Source organism: Arvicola amphibius, chromosome 7 (genome assembly GCF_903992535.2).
Source record: "Arvicola amphibius chromosome 7, mArvAmp1.2, whole genome shotgun sequence".
Classification (NCBI taxonomy): Eukaryota; Metazoa; Chordata; class Mammalia; order Rodentia; family Cricetidae; genus Arvicola; species Arvicola amphibius.
Window position 1 is genome coordinate 5,446,832 of NC_052053.1, and position 19,157 is coordinate 5,465,988.

General features: G+C 39.7%; 1 protein-coding gene across 1 annotated transcript in view; it reads left to right on the top strand.

Annotated features, from left to right (window-relative positions):
* Pde1a (phosphodiesterase 1A) overlaps positions 1-19,157 on the top strand; it is a 170,410-nt gene that overhangs the window by 137,379 nt on the left and 13,874 nt on the right. Inside the window, 7 exon segments of the mRNA XM_038336392.1 lie at positions 98-223; positions 992-1,011; positions 1,014-1,092; positions 1,198-1,318; positions 9,014-9,095; positions 11,242-11,362; positions 11,861-12,048. Of these exon segments, the coding sequence (XP_038192320.1) occupies positions 98-223; positions 992-1,011; positions 1,014-1,092; positions 1,198-1,318; positions 9,014-9,095; positions 11,242-11,362; positions 11,861-12,048 (737 nt within the window).

Here is a 19,157-nt window from a genome sequence, read left to right on the forward strand (position 1 = left end):
TAGGATTTTAACCAGTGAGATGACTTAAATTTGATTATTAAGTATTAAAATCTCAGAGTCTGAAGACATTCTCTGGATGTTTGCTCTCTATTCCCAGGTCAGACGTTGCCATTCTGTACAACGACCGCTCAGTGCTCGAGAATCACCACGTGAGTGCGGCCTATCGGCTTATGCAAGAGGAGGAAATGAACATCTTTGTAAATTTATCGAAGGATGACTGGAGGTGAGTGTCAGAGGAAACCCAAGGATGCTGAACCCCAAGGACAGTGTAACTTGTTTGATTAAAGTGAGGAAAACAGATAGAAAAAAACCTCCAAGACTTAGCAATAGCAATAATGAGTTGGCAAGAAATACTGTGAACTGAAAATGGAAAACATCTCATTTTTAAGGAACATATTAAGTGGTGTGGTTATTTTCAATCATGAGTATCAATGATTAAAATGATGTTTAGCTTTTGTGAGCATGATGATATTGATAAGGCCACGGCTCTGTGTTCGGAATTTTTAGAAAAATTAGCGTGTGAAATTACCTGGCGTGAATGAGAAGGAAACATGGAACACACAACACACCAGCTTATTAGAGGGGCTGTGTACAGGCCTGTGAAAGTCAGTGTGGAGAGAGAGAGAAGAGAGAGAGAGAGAGAGGAAGATGGTGCATCCAGCTTTTAAAAGTCGCTTAGCGCATGTGCACAGGGGGTTGACATGGCTACCTCATACGCAAATGTCGTATGCGTGCAAGGGCTTAGCTGAGTCATACGTGAATGATGTGATCCACGCCGCACGTGGGTCACGCAGGGCCCTTTAACAACCCTGGGGGCCATTAGGCACTTCTGCCTGAGAGCTTGTCTGCACATGCATGGCCCCTACAATCCAGAAGTACCAGCCTTATTGTGCTGAAATCATTACAGTGTGACCCTAGATTATTGTGGAAATGTCCTACTCCAAGGTAAGGAGGAGTCAAATGAACCGTTCTCCTTTTGATGCCTCTGCAGGGATCTTCGGAACTTAGTGATTGAATGGTGTTATCTACCGACATGTCAGGCCATTTCCAGCTAATTAAAAACATAAGAAACAGCTTGCAGCAGCCTGAAGGGTAGGTTACTGTCTGGTGTCATGTTCAAGGGCTGAGGGCTGGGACTTAGAAAACAGTTGGTGATTGTTTTGTCCTGGTAATTTGAACATGTCTTTGGTTTGGCAGGATCGACAGAGCCAAAACCATGTCCCTGATACTCCATGCAGCCGATATCAGCCACCCAGCCAAGACTTGGAAGCTGCATTACAGGTGGACCATGGCCCTAATGGAGGAGTTTTTCCTGCAGGTGCCTTCTCTCTCTGGTTTGGAAACAGCAACTGTGAATATTGACGTGATTTTTTTTTTTTTTTTAACAGAATCCAGCGCTTCTGACTTATATTTTCAATAAGCCAGGGAACATAGTTAAGGTGCTTGGGAGAGTTCACTACTGTTTTAGGGAAATACATTAGGTCACCCAAAATAGTACCAAACGTCTTTTAAGGAAAGTAATGTCTTAGATATGAGAGCGTGGCAGTAAGGAAAGAAAGGAATAGAGAAATAGGTTAGAATTATTATGTTATTAAGAGGTAAGTTTGGGGTTGGAGACAGCAAATAGCTTGCACAATGGAAAGAGCAAAGGAGGACACCCAACCGTCTATGTATATCTTCTCTCGAATTCTAACCCAGCGTTGCAGCTGCAAAGGAAGCTGAGGAAAATGAGGCTGTGCAGACGCATGCCTAACTGAAACCAGGACAACCTGGAAGAGGCAAGCCCTGCTCTCCGCTGCAGGCTTGTTCAGGCTGTCTCCTGCGTGGTTGCCCCTGCTCTCTCCACTGCAGGGCTTGTTCAGGCTGTCTCCTGCGTGGTGCCCCTGCTCTCCGCTGCAGGCTGGTTCAAGCTGTCTCCTGTGTGGTTGCCCCTGCTCTCTCCACTGCAGGCTTGTTCAGGCTGTCTCTGCGTGGTGCCCCTGTTCTAACATCTCCGAACCCAAAGTTGGGATGCTATACTATAGATGCTAATGGTTCAGTTGCCTTACATCCCACAAGTTAAATGGCTCCGTCTTCCCAAAGACAGGCTCCACTTCAGACTTTAGTCCCAGGGGGCCATGTTGGTTTCTGACCAGTCAATTACAAATTCAGTTATTATAATCTTTTCTAGAGTTGGTAATAGAGTTTTGTTAGCCATAGAAGTCAGGGCTTTTACTATCCTGACAACTAGAATTTTATCATAAAGAATGCAATCAAGTAATGGCCAGACAAAGCAGTTAAGAAAAGGGTGGGGGAGTGTCTCTGACATGGGTGTCTCTATGGTCTCTAGGTCTCTATGTTACCTCCTGGATCATGAATATGAACCCCAAATCTCCTTTGAATGTCAGTGTCCACAGAATTGTGAATTTCTTTGCACAGGTGTGAAAGTCTGGTCAAAGCACAAGCCAGGGCACTCTGCGAAACTAAGACAGTACCTAGAAGGCGTTTTGTGATACTATATATTTCTATTATTTAAAAGACCAAAAGTATAAAAACATATGACCTGTTTTTTTAATCTTAAGAATGTAGGTGAAATTTAAGAAAATTGAACTAAAATAAGCTCAGGAGGAGGTAATAAATGTAAAACCAAATTCGGTGAAGCAGAGCAAAGAGAAACAATAGACAAATTTAACAGAGAAAAACTGAAAAAGTAATGAAATTTCTCACAGGAACAAAAGGATGGAGAAACATATATTCAAGACAGGTTATTATGGTACAGCTTATGTATGTCTAAAGGGTATGAAATAGTATGAACAATTTATGCTAAAGATATTAATAGCAGAAGTAAAATTGCCTAATTCTTTAAAAAATATATCAATTAGCAAACTACACACGAAACAAAGCTACAGTCTGAATAGTCGTATACTTATATTTTAATTGAATTTATAATGCAATTCCACATAAGAAAATCCAGGATTTGAGCTAGTGAGATGGTTCAATTGTTAGGAGAACTGGCTGCTCTTCCAGAGGAAATGGACTTGGGTTCAATTCCCAGCATCCACCTGGCTGCTCACAACGTCTGTAACTCCAGTACCCGGGACTTTGATATCCTCTCCCGGCTTCTGTGGGCAGCAGGCACACATTACAGTTCACAGACTTACATACAGGCCAAACACCCATACTCATAAAAGTAATTAATTCTTTAAAAAAATGGAAATCCGGGATTAAATGGCTCTAGTTTTTAACTTTAATTTCAATTTTGATTATTTAATTCAGTTGAGAAATATCAATTTTCTCAAGAATTTTAAGGCAGAAATAATGTCAGTTTTACTCAAATTTTTCATGAAAGAGGAAGAAGAAAATTGGCAGTTTATCTCTCATAAAACTTGACAAAGACGTTTCAAATAAGGGAAATTATAACCCATATCTGTCATGATTCCAGATGGGGAAACTCTTAAAAATATCAGCAAGTCAAATCCAATAATATTGTAAAAGAATACATAGCATGGCCTGAGCTTGAATGTTAAACATTTCTTAATCACACTGAACTATATTAAAAGAATAAAAAGGGGAAATCATATTGTCATGTCAATAGATTCACAGAATACATTTGGCAAAATCCAATATTTAATTGCCCAAACTCCAGAAAAGTAGTTAGAAAATGTTGCCTAGCCTAGTAAAAGCTCAAAGAGTCATTCATAACTAATGCAATCCTTTGAGGTGAAACACAGAATATTTTTATGCTAAGATCAGAGTATCAACTCCGTTTTTAGTAAATGCTTTATTTGAAGTTGTAATCAGTACAAAGAGGTTCTAAAAGTACATAATGAATAGAGTGGATAAAATGAAGCTTCCCTTGTTGTAAGAAGCCAGTAGAACCCACATGGGGTTGTAGGATCTATCGTAGTTCTGTCCAAAAGCAAGGAACAGTTTGACAATTAAGTGTAAAACATAATGCTACTTATGAGAGCATAAAAGAAAATATTAAGGATTATATTTAGCTAAATTCATACAAAACTACTACAAGGAAAACAAGAAAGGTATAGTAAGATACCTTTTAATTATATATGTATGCATATACGTGTATATATAATTAAAAGGTATCTTACTATAATTACTATATGTGTATATATGCATATATATGTATGTACAAATGAACAGATAGTCCATGTTAATGAGTTCTGTAGTGTGTTTCCTGTGGCTGTGACAAAAATTCCAACCAAAAGCAGATTGGGGAGGAAGAAGCTTATTATACTTTACCAGTTACAGCCATTATCAAGAAAAGCCAGGGAAGAAATTGAAACAGGATTGCATAGGAACACTGCTTACTAGATTGCTCTTCATGGCTGGCTCAGCTTGAGTGTTAGACAACCCAGAACCACGTGACTAGAGGTGACACAATGGGCTGAGTCCCCTCGCATCAGTCATTAATTAAGAAATGACTTCACAGTGTTACCCACAGGCCAGTCTGATGGGGACATCTTCTCAGTTGAGGTTTGCTCTTCCCAAATGACTAAAACTTGTATCTAGTTGTCAGATGGTAGGTAGAACAGTGGATTAGAAGGTTCAATATTGCTAATATATAGGTTCTTTTAAAATTCGTTAATTGACTGGGGTTGTGTTATAAAAACATTAGCAGACCTCTTTGTAGAAGCTGGAACTGTTCCTACAACACAAATGGAAATGCACAAATCTAAACAGCCATGGCAATTCTGTAAAACCCTAAAGAGCTGGAGCAGCCACGGTCCCATATCGCATAGTTAGCATTTCATAATATAGGAGTGATCAGTCTGTCACTGGCATACAGACGGGGAAATAGATCAACGCAATATGACAGTGATTCCAGAAATAAGACAAGACGTGTGTATTCATGTGATTTTTGCCATAGACACCAAGACAAATAAGTTGGGAAAGATTCTGAACAATGCAAATGCAGCTATTATAAAAGGGTGGGGCAGTAAGCAAATTTGCCTTTCACAAGATTTATTTTTGTTCTTATTTATGTGTATGAATGTAGATCAATGTATGCCACGTGTATGTGGGTACTCTTCAAGTCCAGAGGCATGTAGATCAGTGTATGTCACATGTCTGTGGGTACCCTTCAAGGCTAGAGGCATGTAGATCATATGTGAGTGGATACCCTTCTAGGCCAGAGGCATGTAGATCACATGTGTGTGGGTACCCTTCAGGCCATAGGCATCTAGATCACATGTAGATGTGTGTGGGAACTCTTCAAGGCCAGAGTCTGACTTCTCAGCCCCCTACTCTTGGAATTCAACTGTCATTCTTGTTTTATTTTGGAGTTTTTTTCTTTTCTTTGTAGGCAGAGGCTGCTTGTTCATTTCCCTGCTTCCCAGGCCCAAAATAACCACACAAAAACTGTATTATAGTTAAAACACTGTTTGGCCTATTAGCTCAGGCTTCTATTTAACTAACTCTTGCATCTTAAATTAACCCATTCCTATTATTTTATATTTTACCATGAGGCTCATGGTTTACTGGAAAGGTTCCGGGGCTTTTGTCTCCTTCGGGGGCGACATAGTGTCTCTCTGACTCCACCTTCTTTTCTCCTCTATCTCTGTTTGGAATTCCCACCTTCCCCTATTCTGTGATAGGCCCAAAGCAGAGTCTTTGTTACTGAATGGTAATAAAACATATTCACAACACACAAACGGGAATCCCACATCATTTATTTTTGCATGTGGGTCTCACACTGTAGCATATCCTGGCCTAGTACTTGCTCTGTAGCCCAGGCTGCCTTTGAACTTAAGGCACTCGTTCTGCTCCAGCCCCCAAGTGCTCTCATTAAAGGCATGCTCTGCCACACCTGGCTCTTCAATTGCTGTTGAGCAAAAATAGAAAATTAATATAAACATAAAACATCAGAAAAAAAAACAGTTAAAGAATGATGTAGCTTTGAGAGCTTTTAGGTAACAATTGTCTCCATCTCTTCTCCCCCTTCCCTCTCTCCAGCTCCTCCCTCCTCCTCCTCTGTGCATGTGAATTCATATTAGGAAGACTGAGGGGGAAGTTTGGGTTGTGTCAATGTCTAAGTAAATTTTGTGTTAATTTGTTTAACAAGTCTATTACTTTCTGACAAATGACGTAGAAAAATTTAAGCACAATGTATTTGGAGGGAAAGGTGAAGGAGACCAGCTCTTTCTTTGTATATCTGGTCAGCTGTTTCGGTTCACTTTCTATTTAGGAAGAGTAGTGGCCAGAGCAGGAGACCAAGGTCGTAGGAGTTTGCGACTAGAATGAAGACATTTGGAAGAGTTCAGAGGTGATTGACAAGGGTGGCAGAGGAACCAGCTGAAATGACAGCCAACAGCAAAGACAGACAGATGCTCTTCATCTCTTCTCAAACACATACTAAAGGGCATGATGGAAAGTTAACATAATTAAATTGAAAAATAACTACTTACATTAATTTTTCACTGTGCACATAATAAATACATATTTTTTCTTTCCAACTCATTATTTTATGACACCTAGAAACAATCTCAATTTAGGAAAAATCTCTATCTATTAAGAAATATTGTCTTATAAGTCAGAGAGAAACAAATGATTTGAAAAGTAGGATATCTGCAAGGAAAAGATAAAGTCATGATTTTTTTTTTAACTCTAAGATGTATATAATCAAGTTCCTCTGTTTTCTTTAGCATTGCTAGATGTCATTTAAAATATGACAAAGTAAATTTTGTTTTCACACTACTAAAAATACACTCAGTTAATCAATTCTCACCCAAAGACAAAGCACCAGTGAAAATTACAGACATAACTTCCCAAATTAAATGAATATAAAGAACTATAGCTCAAAACGTTAAATTCAAAGCTAGTTGCAATTTGTCACAAAGCACGGTAAGCAGCAGTTACACAAGCAAACCTAACGTTTGGTAAAATATAATTAAAATACAGAATAACAGTTTATCATAAATATAACTGGATGTAGATGTGGCAGTTACTACAGCCATTACACAGTCAAGATGTTTGGGAGACTGAGAATTTCCAAGGGCTATTTTTAAATGGCGTGGAGGAAGGCAGCTCCACGGAGGATATTTCCTTTTGCAGGTTGTCCAGGCACTGCTGAATAGGTGCACCATCCCCCCCTCCATCTGAGGTTGCCTGTGGATCCAGTGGTCCCTCACATCCCATCCTCAGGGTCTGACGGTGGTCTGAATGGGACCGACTACTCTTGAGGCCCATACCAGGTCTTGGTGCAGAAAGGTTCCCAAGGCTTCTGTACTTCATTCTCTTTCGGTTTCTTTATTGAAAGCTGTAAACACTGTTTCAGCTTTAGTGAAATTCAGAGATATAAAGAATTAGATTGACACCTCGCTGATAGCTGTCAGAGCCTTCCTACTCTGCTTGGAAAGCAGAAAAATAATTACTAGCTGTTTGTCACGGCCACTCAAAGATGAAACTTTGATAGGTTGCACAGGAAGTGCTGAGCCAGGTAAGGGCTCTCAGATGCTGGAGATCAGACTCTCCAGCTGCATTTTAATGGGGCCACCTGTGCCGCTTTGGCACCTGTAGGCTCATCCCCTAAACACAGTGCCAAGACTCAGGACATCACAGAGAGCTAGCTACTGGGCAGTTAATGGAGTGTGGTATTTTTTCTTACCACTTTCATAAGTCAATTAAAACACTAGAAAAGTATTTACATAATAAGTTATTGATTCTAAAGGTATATTTTTGGTCTTCTAAATATAGTACTTTCAGTAGAATGCACAGCTTTCAAGAAAAGTATTAAATAGCTGTTATCTAGAATGTCTACAGATTTGACCCTTGACTTCATTTAAATCAGAAGTAGGTATCACTGCCCTGGGAGAGAATAAGGACTTTTTGAGGGTGGTCAAACTTACACTAAGGTAGCACAAGTTCCCTTTGAACACCTCCCCCTCTCCCTCAGCACTGCGTTATAGTTCCCTGTTCAATTCTTTTATGGTCTGGCTCAGAGGCTCCCTGCTGGCCTGGTACCCAAGACCTTTATTCATCCCAAAAAGTAAATAACACTTTGAAATATTTATAAATAAATTGAATAATTAATGCATCTTAGCATTCTGTGCTCTTAGCAATAGAAATTTTATATTCTAAATTAGTTAAGAGGTACAGGAAACAGAAAAACAACATAAAACCCCCAACTCCCTCTACAGGAAGGCCAAGGCTGCATGTGTTAAAGGCTTATGCCTTAGATAAAAATGTGTCTTTAACTTTCTTTAAAATGGAGCTTATACAGAGTACATCATCACAGTGCCTTTTTCAGACCTAAACAATCTTTTTATGTCTTCCAAAGAACCATCTCATGTAGACATAGACCTATTGTTGTGTTCTTAAGCTGCAAGCAGTAGCTCCTTGACCACTAACGCCAGCCAATGCAAATATGATACTGTCAATCAAGGACAGTGTTTCTGTAAATACAAATAAACATCTTTAATATCATGTTTTCCATCAAGTCTATCAGCTGTCTTTTCTATTTAAGCAAATGTTAATGTTATATTTTAATATAACTCTTAAGGATACTGCTATTCCATAATTAACTATTGATGATATTTTGGAACCTTATACCATAAATCACTATTTGCAATGGGACAATAAATCTTAGTCAGTGAATGGAAAGAGGTTTCAAAATGTTCATGCATTCCAAAAAAGCAGTAAATGTAAAATCTTTCTTTTGAAAACTATGTTGAGTGGAATCTAAACAATGAAGGAAAGTCTATAAACTTGGTTCTTAATTAGCTGCCCAATAATACAGAGATGACTGATCCATGGGGACTCCCGAAACCTGAAATGCTTGTTCCTTCAGAGTCAGTAGGTTGTGACACTAGAGTGTTACTGTGTTAACACTAGAGCAATTCCTCAGAAGAAAACTGTTCAAAAGAAATTATATAACCTTATATTTCAATGATATAAATAACTATGTAAGTATTACTGCTTAAGAGGTTCAAAAATGTGATTGTTTAAAGTCACTCTCTAGACTGCACATTTCCTTAAAATCTCCAACTTGATTCTGGTAATTCATTTCTTTCCCCAGGGAGACAAAGAAGCTGAATTAGGGCTTCCATTTTCTCCACTCTGTGATCGGAAGTCTACAATGGTTGCCCAGTCTCAAATAGGTAAGACTGAAGTATCGTGGCCCTGGAAAGTTGGCGGGACTTGTTAGTGTTCAAATGTGTGTAGCACATTCTTCAAAGTCTTCCAGGCCAACCCAACTCTTTAATCGTGATACATTGTGGCTTTGGGTTGATCTAGATGATGTTGAATGAAAATCAATGAAGGGTTTTCACACAATGAATTCAGTAAAAGGTGCTGTTGCTGGTCAAGGTCAGGTGGAAGTCTGTGGTTTTCAGGGGAATTGTATGGAGAGGGGTGTGTGTGCATAGAACACACAGGTCAAGGAGCTAGTCAGCCAAGTGCAGTATTGGAAGGGGTTTGCATCACAAACCAAGCAGAGTCCCTGCTTGCTAAACCGTTCCTATGTGCATCCTGACTCAAAGCACTCTTAGTCAGAACAATTGTTATTCTTGGCTGTAATCCTCGTAAATAAGGACTTTCTTCTTGTGTGAGGGACTGGTTCTTTTGTTTTGTTGTTTTGCTGATTATTATTTTCCATAATTTAGTCTTTTAGTCATAAAGCAATTCAAAGAAGATATTAACTTTCCTATTGTGTTATTGCTAGCTTTTCACGATACTCTTAATGCAAATTCACATCCTTTAGCGGGGGGGATTCTTGAGAGATGAACTGATAAATCAGCAGCGGGGGATCTGCAAAATAATACTCCTTCCAGCCACACGTATTCTTACCTTTATTTGTGTAGGGAACTACAACTCGGTTCATTTATGAACACACATGCTTGCTAAGTGCCACAATTTTCATATCTGATCGTATTCTGAAAGCCCCCTGTGATATAAGGATCAGCATCCCTACTCTGGAGCTGGTCTCTGGTGTGCCTATCCCAGCACTGAAGGGCAGCTGCAAAACTGCACCTGTCACCTTTCCCCTTCCCACCAACCTTCAACAACTGTTCAGAGAATAAAACACCAGTGCTTACAGAAAGTCTGGATGCTGTAGACTCAGGACTTCTCGTCTACACACTGGGAATGACAGATTCCCAGTGGCCGGTGGCTCCAATACACATTCCTCTTAATTGGTATTAAGAGGAATACCAATAATAATACCTCTTACTTAGTTGGTAGAGGGGCCGACTCACTGGACAGTTTACCTGTGCCAGGGAGTTAAAACTCTGGGTGGATAATTAGTTTTACTTTTAATTAAGGTGTCAATTAAGATACAAAACTATTGAAGACTTCTGTAAACATTAAGGCATGTCTCAACAAGTCCTTGGGAAGTGTCTAGCTTCCAATACTTTGGTCAATATTCAGTGGATAATTTGCATGTATGTATATGTCACTTCAAGACCCTCCTTCTTGTATTCAAGTCTCTTTCCCCAGGTGGGTTCAAGGAAGGAAGCATCCAATTAATTGCTCTTGGGGCCTCAAGATGTTGCATTCCTGGGGCTGAAAACAGTTATTGTCTCCTCTTTCACCTCAACAGCAAGAGGCAAATGCACAGTCGCGGACAAGGCTCCGCACTCTGCCTGTCACTCCCGGTCCTGATGAACACTTTAAGCTTAAGTCATCAGTCAGTCCTGACATCTCCAAGTGGTGGGATTAGTGCTGTCTGCTGGAGATGGTAGTGTTCTCTCTGCCGATTTGACAGCCCACACCCACACACCGTGAACCGACACTTTACATTCGGGGAATAATAAACAGCCATCTGAAGTAACAGTGCGTTGAGAGAGCACTCCGAGGCAGCAAGGAATAAAGAAAGATAAAACAGAAGTAGCTGTCTTCCTGTGGCCTGAGGTGTGGGGAACCTTCAATGACCTGGGTTCTTTAGATATTAGGTAGCATTTCTTTCCGGCGCATAAAGACTGTAACCAAGTAAGGTCCATTCCAAAGGGAAATGGCCCCTTGTTGAGAAGAAAGGGCATTCCTGATCACTAGAACTGGCTTGACAGATAAACATCATAAAGGGTGGAATATTGACTAGGAAAGACCACACACTTGAACTAGGGAGCTTGCTTGTCCCTTCTACCACTGAATGCGTTATTATACAAAGCAGTTAGCCGCCTCTGCCGATTCCGTAGTGAGCACGTGTCTGTGCACATATGTCCCAGGGACTCCTCACTGTGACTAGCCATGGGAACCAGGAAGCTGGAACACTTGAATATATCATTCCGTGTGCTTTGCTTTTTTCAGGTTTCATTGATTTCATAGTGGAGCCAACATTTTCTCTCCTGACAGACTCAACAGAGAAAATTGTTATTCCTCTTATAGAGGAATCCTCAAAACAGGAGTCTTCTAACTATGGGGCAAGCAGGTATAATTTTGTTTTGCTTATTTTTTGACTTTAATATTTTAATGAGCTTCTACCCGATATGTATCCCTTTCCTCAAAGGTAGGCCGGCAGTTCTTACAATAATTATTAGGTAGTACTGCCATCTTGTGGCTCTCTACTATAGTGCACTCCCTTTGCCACTGATGAAGACCCACTCTTACAAAGGAGAGAAAGGGTGTGGATTGGCTGGGAGGGGAGGCAGAAAGAGCTGAACGAGTAGGGAGAGATGAAGCCTTCATCAGAAAATATAGTATGGAAAGGTTTTTTTCAATTTAAAGATAGAGGGGAGAAATAAGTGAAGTACTTTAGAGTGTGTTGAGGAGAGACCCAGGCCCTCTCCGTGTGGGAAAGTGGGTGTGGGGAGAAGCACCTGCCACATCCTGACATCTGGGCCTAGGTGACAATTGTCCTACTCCAGCGCATCTTGTCTCAGACAGTACCTTAAGCTTGTGTTTTGATGTCTTTGGTTGTCAATGTTAGCTCGTCCACCATGGTTGGGTTCCATGTTGCTGACTCCCTGAGACGGTCAAATGTGAAATGTGCTCTGAGTGACGGGAGCTGTCCTCCATACCACTCTCTGTCCGCCGTGGACCTGAAGAGTTTCAAAAACAACCTGGTGGACATCATCCAGCAGAACAAAGAGAGGTGGAAAGAGCTAGCTACTCAAGGTACAGTTGTTGATGTGTCTCGTTAGCTAGTCTCATAGTTGGGACTCTCTTTCGCTTGATGGTTCTCCTTTATAAAATGCACAAGCTCCTGCCGGCATTTGGAACTTGATCATTCATGAGAAAGCTGGCTCTGTTGCTGGCGAAGAGAGGCTCGCGCTGCTCATGTCAGCTGAGCTGCAGATGTGTGTGCTGCTGGGTGGTAGCCATGAAGGTGTGAAGCATGGAACAATAAAGTGACACACTGCATGGGATAAGAACCTTTGTGCTTGCTGGGTGGTGGTGACAGCACACACCTTTAATCCCAGCATTCAGGAGGTAGAGGCCAGTGAATCTCTTGAGGCCAGCGTGGTCTATAGTCCAGTTCCAGTATGGCCGGGGTTACATAGAGAAACCCTGTCTTGAGAAACAAAATACCCCAAACAAAGAACCTCTGTGCATTTCAGTGATGTTTTCAAGCCTGTTTTAGTACCAAGTAAGGCTGTTATCTGTTTCTATGTTTACCCGAGTGTCTAGCAGTTTAGGAAATAAAAAAAACAAAAAAGACAGGGGCTGGAAAGATAGATTTGTGGTTAACAGCACTTGCTGCTCTTACTGAAGACCAGGTTTTATTCCCAGCACCTACTATAGGCAGATTATCACAACCTGTAACTCCAGCTCCAGGATCCAATGATCTCTTCTGGCCTTCCATAGATATCTGCACACACACACACACACACACACACACACACACACACACACAGAGAGAGAGAGAGAGAGAGAGAGAGAGAGAGAGAGAGAGAGAGAGAGAGATTCTATAGACGCTATATTCTATATATACATCTATAACATATAAATTTGTATGTTGTCTTGGTTACTTTTCTACTCTGTGATTAAAAACTATGACTGGGGCAGCTTATAAAAGAACATGTTTGATTTGATTTATGGTTCCAGAGGTTTAGAGTCCACGATGGTGGAGCAAAGGAAAAGCCAAAAGTTCACATCTTGCTCCACAACCATGGGCAGAGAGAAGATACAGGGAATGGTGTGGACTTTTGAAACTTCAAAGTCCACACCAGTGACACCCATCTCCTCCCAAAAATCATATGTCCTAATCCTTCCCAAACAGTTCTATCAACTGTGGACAAAGGATTCAAATATGAGTCAGTGGAGGCCATTTTCCATTCAAACAACCACATTTACTGTGTCATGATAATACTCAATCTAGATGCATTTTATAACTAGACATATAATCCCCTTCTATGAATATGATGTTTCATAATAAAAAAATGAAAACATGATCTGCTACAAAAAGACACCTACCTTGAAAATCAGTAACTATCAGTTCATGTTAATCTGCTGTGGACCACGGTCAACCTTCAGGCACCGTGAAGGGACCACGTCTTTTTCCTAACTTCACTGAGAAGAGATAATGGCATACAGGTGATCTAGTGCTCATCAAAGTTAGAGGAGAATCCCAGAGGTCTTGCCAGCATCAGATCACTCCTCATATCTCAGCCCATCTTCAGAACTCCAGACCATCCCGCTACTCCTGGGCAGGGAAAACCTGTAAGTCCCTGGGTTCCAGTGTGGGAAGCACTCATTGTAATGAAGTGAGTTAGTATTTACACACCCCTTAAAAGAATGCTTTCATCCAGGAAGTCTTCTCTAGGGAGCTGAATATAACTGTCTAGAATTGCTGTATGTAGACTTTTTAAAATATGAGGCATTCTTTAAAGTAAAATGCTTTCTATTATTCCAGAATGTTCAGTTTGTGTTAAATTTATCCATTTAGCCTGAAGAAAAATGTCCTCCTCATCTGTCCACCATTTCTCAACATCGTATGTCTCTGCCCAGGCTCTGTTTTTTTTTTTTTCTGCACTACCTAAGAGCTGATCAATTTTAGGAGGATGTGTGGCTATTCTTTTAGTGGGGTGGACATTTGATAATAGTAAGAAGAATAAGCTGGGCAGTGGTGGCACACGCCTTTAATCCTAGCACTCAGGAGGCAGAGACAGGAGGATCTCTGTGAGTTTGAAGCCAGCTCGGTCTACAAGAGCTAGTCCCAGGACAGGCTCCAAAGCTCCAGAGAAACCCTGTCTCCAAAAACAAAACTAAACAAAACAAAGAGAAAAAGAAGAAGAATATTGTGTATTTTGTATCCTAGTGCTCAGCTGGATATGTTATCAGAGGTAGGAGGTTTGGGGTAGAACATTTAGGATCATTAATGTGTAAAACCAAATCAACTTTTCCTTTCCTTTATCTCCTCATGTTTAATGGTTCTAGCTAAGATATTTAATAGGAATGGAGAAAGTGGAAATCCTTGTCTTATTTGTGATTTTCCTTGAAATATTTTAAACTTTTCTTCACTTAACATAATGTTGGCTGGAAGCTTGTTGTGTTATTACCTTTATTATGCTGAGATATATTTCCAGCTCCCTAGATTATCCATGACTTTTATCATGAAGCATTGTTGGATATATTAAAAGGGCTTTTCTATATATGATGTGGTGATTGATCATGTGGTCTTTGTCTTTGAGTCTATTAATGTGATCAATTATATTTATTGATTTATACATGTTGAAATATCCCTACGTATTTAAGATGGAGTCAATTTGTGAGCTTTGATGTGTTCTTGAATTTGGTTTAAATGTATTCTGCTGATATTTTTTGGAATCTATGTTCACCAGGAATACTGATCTAGACTTCTGTGTGTGTCTTTGTCTGGTATTAAGTGTACTGCTGGCTTCACAGAAAGAATTTGGAAGCATTCTTTCCTTGTCTTTTTTTTTTTTAGAATAATTTGAGGAAAATTGCTTTTAGTTCTTTTTTAATCCTGAATCCACACAAAGGAACTGGCACCCCTCAATATTTGGTAACATGCATTTTCTATTCACTAAAAGGCCTCCCCGAACCAACTGATGGATGCCAAAGAGAAAGTTGAATGCATGGGACATTCCCTAAGACTTCTTCTATATCTGAATTTGCTGTTTTCTGACACTTCAAGGATAGTCGCTTCCTCTAGCTTTGCATTGTGAATATGAATAATGCTCACAAACAAGGCTTCACACAGCTCGTGTGGCCTTGGACCGCTGCTGGGCTGGAAAGGGGCTCGTGGAAAGGTATGGCGTAGACGAGTTGGAAATGAGGAAGAGATAGGCAGACTGGAAGCTGCATTGTTGATCAGAGAGTAATTAAGTCATATCCCGGTGGCTAGATTAGTTATAAGTACACTGGAAGTTTGTCAACTTTATACCTCAGAGAACACTACAGACATAAACACACATGCATGTATGTTCATAGTTGTGTGTACACAAATATACATGCACTCTCATTTCTGCTCTCTATAAGAACCTTTAGATTTTCACTCAACATTCTGTTTTGTTCTTCCCCCCCTCTGTCTCTAACATCCCTTAGTTGATCAAAGCCAATCTGTTCTGGACTTGATCTTAATCCATCTAACGAAACAAAAACCCCACTTCCAACAGGGTCTTGCTGCCATTCAGCAATGAACTCAAGAGTAGACTAGAGTAGGGTCTGACCAACTGCGGAAATGGTCTCAATGAACTAACTGATCCATGTTTGACATTAGAGCCTTCGTGAGCCAGTGCCATCTCTTGTCAATCCAGCCTTTTGGTGCATACTTAATAGTCACCAATTAAACTTTATACGTGTAGGTATACAGTCACTCCATCTACAGAAAATAGCCTCCAATAGCCAATAGGCCTGAAGGCATGCATAACTCCTAATCCTCTGTCTACTACATTTTATTATATGGGTCCATATTTATCAGGTATTTTTAATTTTGTTTTGATGTGTATGGGTGTTTTGACTGGATGTATGCCTGTGAACTTCATGTGTGCCTGCTGCCAGAAGAGAGCCTTGGATTCTAAGGAATTGTAATTACAGACGGTTATGAGCCACCATCTGGGTACAAAGAATTGAACCTGGGTCCTCTGTAAGAGCAATTAGTGCTCTTAAAAACTGAACTACAGCTCCAAGCCTTCATTACACATCTTAATATGTAACTTAGGCAGAGTAACTAATGGAAGACATCATGGTAATCACACACTAAAATAGAACTCTATAGCAACATACTATAATGGGAAAATATGAATGGGTACTCAACCTCTTTCTCAAAATATCTTACTGAAAGTTGGGTTTAAATCAATATAATAGATCAGTTCCCATAGCTTTGGATTTCCGTGAGGACTCTGTTGTTTGTGTGTTAGTAAGTAAGATTAGTGGGAAAAGGATTTTCTTATAGTAAAAATGAACAAGTTCTTCCTCACATCATTTTTTAAAGTGGCTTTCAGACAGAATATTATCTCTTTATATAATTTAATTTCCAAATACAGGTATAGTAACATCAATGCATAAAACTAATGTCTTTCATGATCACCTCTTATTTGATTCTGAAGATGTCTACTTGAGTCAAAATTGATTAAAATTATTTTTTTCACATCATATGAAGATCATCATTAAAAAAAAAGAGTCATGAATGGTTCCAGTAGCAAAAGCAAAATATACTGAAAATTAAGAAAATATTGATTGTATTTGATTTTATAATTTTATCACAGTAGACTCTAAAAGTGTGACTAATTTATAAAACTAATCACAGTTTATTTTTTTAAATTATTCCTTCACACTTTCTCTAGATTGTTAAAATAAGTACCCTTTTTTTCCAGAACCCAGATCAAATCCACAGGAGCATCCTGTTTTTTTCCTCAGTAACCATCAGTAGGTAAATCTTCCTGTGTGCTGACAGCTCTAATTTGATCAAAAGACTTAGCAGTTTTGGTATTCTTGCTGGAAGTCTACCGGGGCCTGAGTAAGAAAGGGGCTCCAGTTTTTGCAGATTGCTCAGTTGACATCAGAAACCCCAGACACAACAGCTGTGCATTTTCTGATGGCCCTGGCCTGACCACCATCTTTGCGCCTTCAAATGCTGGCGCACATAGGATGCTGTGACACCTTTGTCGACTGAGATGATGCAGTGAGTGGCAATAAATGTTCTCTGAGCAACTGACCAGTAATTTTGTCCTGTCTTCTGTAAGACGACCGGGATAGTTCCACTTCAAAAGTGCACTTTCTAAAATTTCTGAAAGGAAGCGCAGACTTCAGAAATTTATCTTTAATATAAATTCAACTTCCCTCTGAAAAGGCTTTACCACTCCCTACCATTGAAATGATTCATGAAAATTAAAAGGAAAATATCATACATGTAATGTTTATAATTTATATTCTAGTGAGAATGAATGGCCAGGGCAGAATGACTTAACACAGTTTGGGTTGGGTCTTGAATCATCCGCCAGCACAGAACTTAGTTTAAGACTAGCTAAGTTAGTCTTAAAAAATCCCTTAAAATATTTCAATTGCATTTTATTTTTATTATTTCTAGTAAGTGTGGTGTGTGTGTGTGTGTGTAACATGTGTGGCTACAAGTGACAGAGCCTTTGGAGGTCAGAGAACCACTTTCAGAAGTAGAAACTCTCATATATATATATATATATATATATATATATATATATATATATACTCTTCACACATCCTTTCAACCAATCCCTCCCCATAGTCAGCAAAGTTAGGTAAGAATCTGTACACCAGAGATAAATAAACGGAACAGGAGGAACATTATGAAAGCACAAGCGTTTTCCTCAGCTAAGGTGTAGGGTAGCTGGGGGATAGGACAGCTTTCTCTCTTGGCTCATCAGACGACTCACATACGTAGGTTCCAACCTTCTAAATATTCTGAGATTTGAGACATTAAACAAAGTTAATAGAAACAACAGCTATAAAAGCAAAACTTTGGCTGATACCCTATAGTTTCAATTGCATGTCGTGTGTGAATCTGTCAAGCAACGTTTACAGACTAGCGTGAGGTCCATCTGGCAGCTGCTAGAGTTAGGATCAGGCATTCCACCAGGGGTTGCTGAGGTTGTCTTCCATGATAAGCATTGTGTATCCCAGTCTCATAATGACTGTATGTGATTTTAGCTCTCACAAGATAAAAGATGAAAGAAGATGGAGAGGAAGAAAAAAAAAACTAAAATTTGGGGGAAATCGACACATACACTTTCCTGAATCTCCATCTCCCAAGTTAGGAGCACACCATGTTACCTCTCCAGATCACGGAGGTCTGCAACAGGTGATCTGGTCTGAGCAGAGGACTGAAGAATTTGTCAAAACAAAAATGAGAGCATTTGCACGTTTTCCTTTCTTGGGTACAGAGAAGCAGAGATGTATGGGTTTCAACCTTGAGGACCCACTTCCCATAGCAGCGCGAGTCTTGGGATACCTGCTCCTCACGCTGGCATCTCTTTGTTTCTTTACTTTGACATCCTTAGAAGGCAGAGGACTTGTGTGAGTCTTGTATTTTTGTTTGTTAGTTTCTTTTTTCGAGACAGGGTTTCTCTGCAGCTCTAGAGCCTGTCCTGGAGCTAGCTCTTGTAGACCAGGCTGGTCTCGAACTCATGGAGATCCACCTGTCTCTGCCTCCCGAGTGCTGGGATTAAAGGCGTGCACCACCACCGCCCGGCTGTTTGTTAGTTTCTTAAGTACTTTCTAGCTTACTTTTACTATAGTGTTTACAGCCAGGAGCATTAGTGAAAAGAGAATCCTGGGCGTTTTGTTTTAGTTTGGTTTATTATTTGTTTGTTTGTTTGTTTGTTTTGCACTCTACATGCTTTTATTACATGACTACCAAGAATACGAGGGGAATCCTTCATCTGGTAATTACATCTAAAGCACAGATATTTGAAAAAGTAGAGAAAAAAAAATGTTTCATTAAACTATATGTTTAAACCATTACCAAATAGAAATTTTATATAATAAAGCCAGGAAAAAAGTTGTAAGATATAGTTTACAATAATTATCCACATTCGAGTCTGTACATCAATGCACACAACATGGACCCACACATGAATTCAATACAAATAATTTATATATTTGAATTTAAATAACAGATTGAACTAGAGACTGGCAATAGCCAGCAAGTAACCTCATATAAGAATAAAAATAGAAAAGTGTGTATCCTAGTATCATTGCGTTGTCTGTTTTAATAAGTATTTTTAATTTTTCTTTGCTTGCACAAGATGGCTAGACTCATTAAAGGCTAGACTCACAACCAAAAA